The 2,843-nt window shown below is 34.0% G+C and overlaps 1 protein-coding gene across 1 annotated transcript in view; it reads left to right on the top strand.

Annotated features, from left to right (window-relative positions):
- Window positions 1–2,075: 2,075 nt before the first annotated feature.
- The window catches only part of LOC118750449, a 1,110-nt gene continuing 342 nt past the window's right edge, over window positions 2,076–2,843 (top strand). The window contains exons 1-3 of the mRNA XM_036485169.1: window positions 2,076–2,314; window positions 2,374–2,493; window positions 2,550–2,626. Of these exons, the coding sequence (XP_036341062.1) occupies window positions 2,251–2,314; window positions 2,374–2,493; window positions 2,550–2,626 (261 nt within the window). The 5' untranslated portion in view covers window positions 2,076–2,250. The remainder of the gene's footprint in view (window positions 2,315–2,373; window positions 2,494–2,549; window positions 2,627–2,843) is intronic.

The raw sequence follows: 2,843 nt of genomic DNA, 5'->3' as shown, positions 1-2,843 counted from the left end.
GAGAGAACCGATTTACTGAATTTATCAGTACTGACCGACAAATTACCAAACAACTGATTGTATCTGTAAAAATTTCGCAGAACAGCGAAGCCACGCGCATTCTTTGTGAAAACTCTGAAGCGAAAAGTTGATTTTATTTGGAAGCGGCATAGTAATCTAACTAAAAATCAAAGATAAGTGCAAAATGAAAAAAAGAGCTTTTCAAAACTCCCTAAATAAGGAAAAGATTATTTTCGAGTCCAATATTAAAAAATATAGGGAATTCGCAGAATGTGCGGGAAATGTGAAGAAAAGTGAATTCGCAAATAAAATAAAATATATTAATAGTGATTGTGCCGATAGTGAATTTCTCCTCAGGGGAGACGTCGCATCAGGCCCTGTACTGTCTGCGTCTACGGGTTCTGATTTTTCAATCAACTGTGATGGAGAAATTTTAGGGGGTGATCCAGTTGCACCATCTTTACCGTCTGGATCGTTGCGTGATCCATCTGATCTTGATCATGAATTAGAGTTTGATTCAGTCGAACTTGATCCTGAGCCGTTAGCTTCAGGATCTTTAGATAACTTAGGTTCTGAGTTTGAACAAAAAAGTGAAGAAATTAGGCTATGGGCCATTAGGAACAATGCATCTCAAAATGCATTAGACGATTTGCTTAAAACTTTGCGCAGAATAGGAGTTGAAGGTTTGCCGCTTTCGGCCAAAACTCTCCTAAATACAAGCAGACAAAAGGTTAGCGTTAAAAATATTCCCAATGGCGAGTTTTTATACATAGGTATACAGAAGTATTTTTTATCGAACTCATTCGAAAATATGGAAGAAGTCTTAATCGATGTAGGTATTGATGGCTTACAACTCTTTAAAAGTTCGAATCGAGTTTTGTGGCCCATACTTGGAGCTCTTTCAGACTTCCCTAATGTGAAACCATTTATGGCCGATTTTTGCTCAGAAGTGACGTTTTTGAGAGAAAACGGGGTTAAAGTTGGTCAAAACCAAACATTAAAAAAGTTTAATGTTCGTTTATTTTCTTGCGATTCTCCAGCTAGGGCGTATGTTACAGGTATTATGTCACATAATGGTAAAAATGGTTGCCCCAAATGTTGTCAGGAAGGATTGTATAGAGATAGACGGGTGTGTTTTTTGAAAACAGTTGGTCCACTTAGATCAGATATAACTTTTGAATTGAGAACTAATACCTCTCACCATGTTGCCGAATTTAAAGAAAAAAAGAGCGTTTTGGAAGAAGCAGGTTTTGGAATGGTATCCCAATTTCCTCTAGATTCTATGCATTTAGTCGATTTAGGAGTCACTAGAAAATTGCTGAAACTGCTTTTAAAAAAGGCTAATATAAAAAATATAAATCAAAAAATAAAACATGTTGCTCAATTTATTCCATCTGAATTCGGTCGTGTATCTAGAAGCCTTGATGAAATAAATCATTGGAAGTCCACTGAATTTAGGCAATTTTTGTTATACACAGGAATATTTCTTTTAAAAGATTGCATAAATAATGACTCATACTACCTTTTCTTGTTGTTGCATAGCGGTATAAGACTCCTATCAAGTGAGAAGTCGTGTAAGACAGAGGCCAACGTTGCCCAATCACTCTTAAATGATTTCGTAAATTATTTCGGTAGCATATATGGTGATGAGTTAGTTAGCTTCAATATCCACGGCTTGCTTCATTTGTCAGATTGTGTCAAACAGTTTGGCCCTTTAGATTCCTTTTCAGCGTACAGATTCGAAAACTATATGCAGTTCCTTAAAAAACTGGTTAACAAACCCAATCAAATTTTACAGCAAATATATTTAAGGCTCAATGAGAGACAAGGACTTAATTCTGATTTTAACAATACTTCGATTGGATCATTTCAGATAAATCCTCTTAAAGAAAAAGATTGTTTTTGTTTTAGTCCAAAAATTGGACCTTTGAAAGCTCTTAACATTATAAAGTCATCCGAGTCAGATAAAATTCATTGTAACGCTTTTCAGACAATAGAAAATTATTTTGAGGAACCTCTTCTTTCCGCCAGGGGTCTGGGAATAGTTTTCGCTAGTAATTTAAGTTCTGAAGTAGTTGAAGTTGCTATTGAAGACATTGACTATAAGTACTTTTGTATCCCTCACACTGGAAAATTTCTTCTGATTCCTCTCTTGCACAATTTGTTTCACGATTTTTCATACAATACCGCACATTCTGTTTGAATTAAATAAAACAAAAACATAAATTTAATAAAGTTATATAATTTTACATGAGCTTCAACGTTAGCAATCTTTTTGAAAGCTCCATCTTCCAAGACAGTCAGGAGCGAAATGGTAAGCGAAACCAATTTTCTTTGAGTTACAAACATGTTTGTAAATTTTTCTTGGCATAGATCTTGAATCAATAATTCAAAAGAGGTGCTACACGACCACAAATGCCAATCATATGCAGGCAACCACATCTTCACCAATGAGCCCAGAAATAGCTGAGGCACCTGCAGCATTCAATGAAGGTAATTTAAAATTTTCCGCTGAATTCAAGTTAATTAAATATTTTGTTTCATTTCAGAAATGATGGGAATGCTAAAGGAAATTTTAGAAAACCAAAAGGAGCTTGCAGCAAAGATGACGACGTTGGAAGCCAATGTGTGTAAATGTTTTTCATACTAAATAAATTTTTTAATTAATATGTCCTATATTTTAATAAATACCATAAAAATCCAGGTTCAAACTTATTTTAATATAATACTGTGAAAATTCGCTAAAAATTCTTATTAAAAAGTTTGAAATTTTGATGAAAATTTGCAGAATTATTCTAAACTTCGTACATAGTTTGAAATTTGGATTTTTATGGTATTTATTA

Source organism: Rhagoletis pomonella, unplaced genomic scaffold (assembly GCF_013731165.1).
Source record: "Rhagoletis pomonella isolate Grant_MI unplaced genomic scaffold, Rhpom_1.0 Rhpom_scaffold_00245, whole genome shotgun sequence".
Classification (NCBI taxonomy): Eukaryota; Metazoa; Arthropoda; class Insecta; order Diptera; family Tephritidae; genus Rhagoletis; species Rhagoletis pomonella.
The sequence above is the reverse complement of the archived record's forward strand: the minus strand, read 5'-3'. Positions and strand labels throughout refer to the sequence as shown.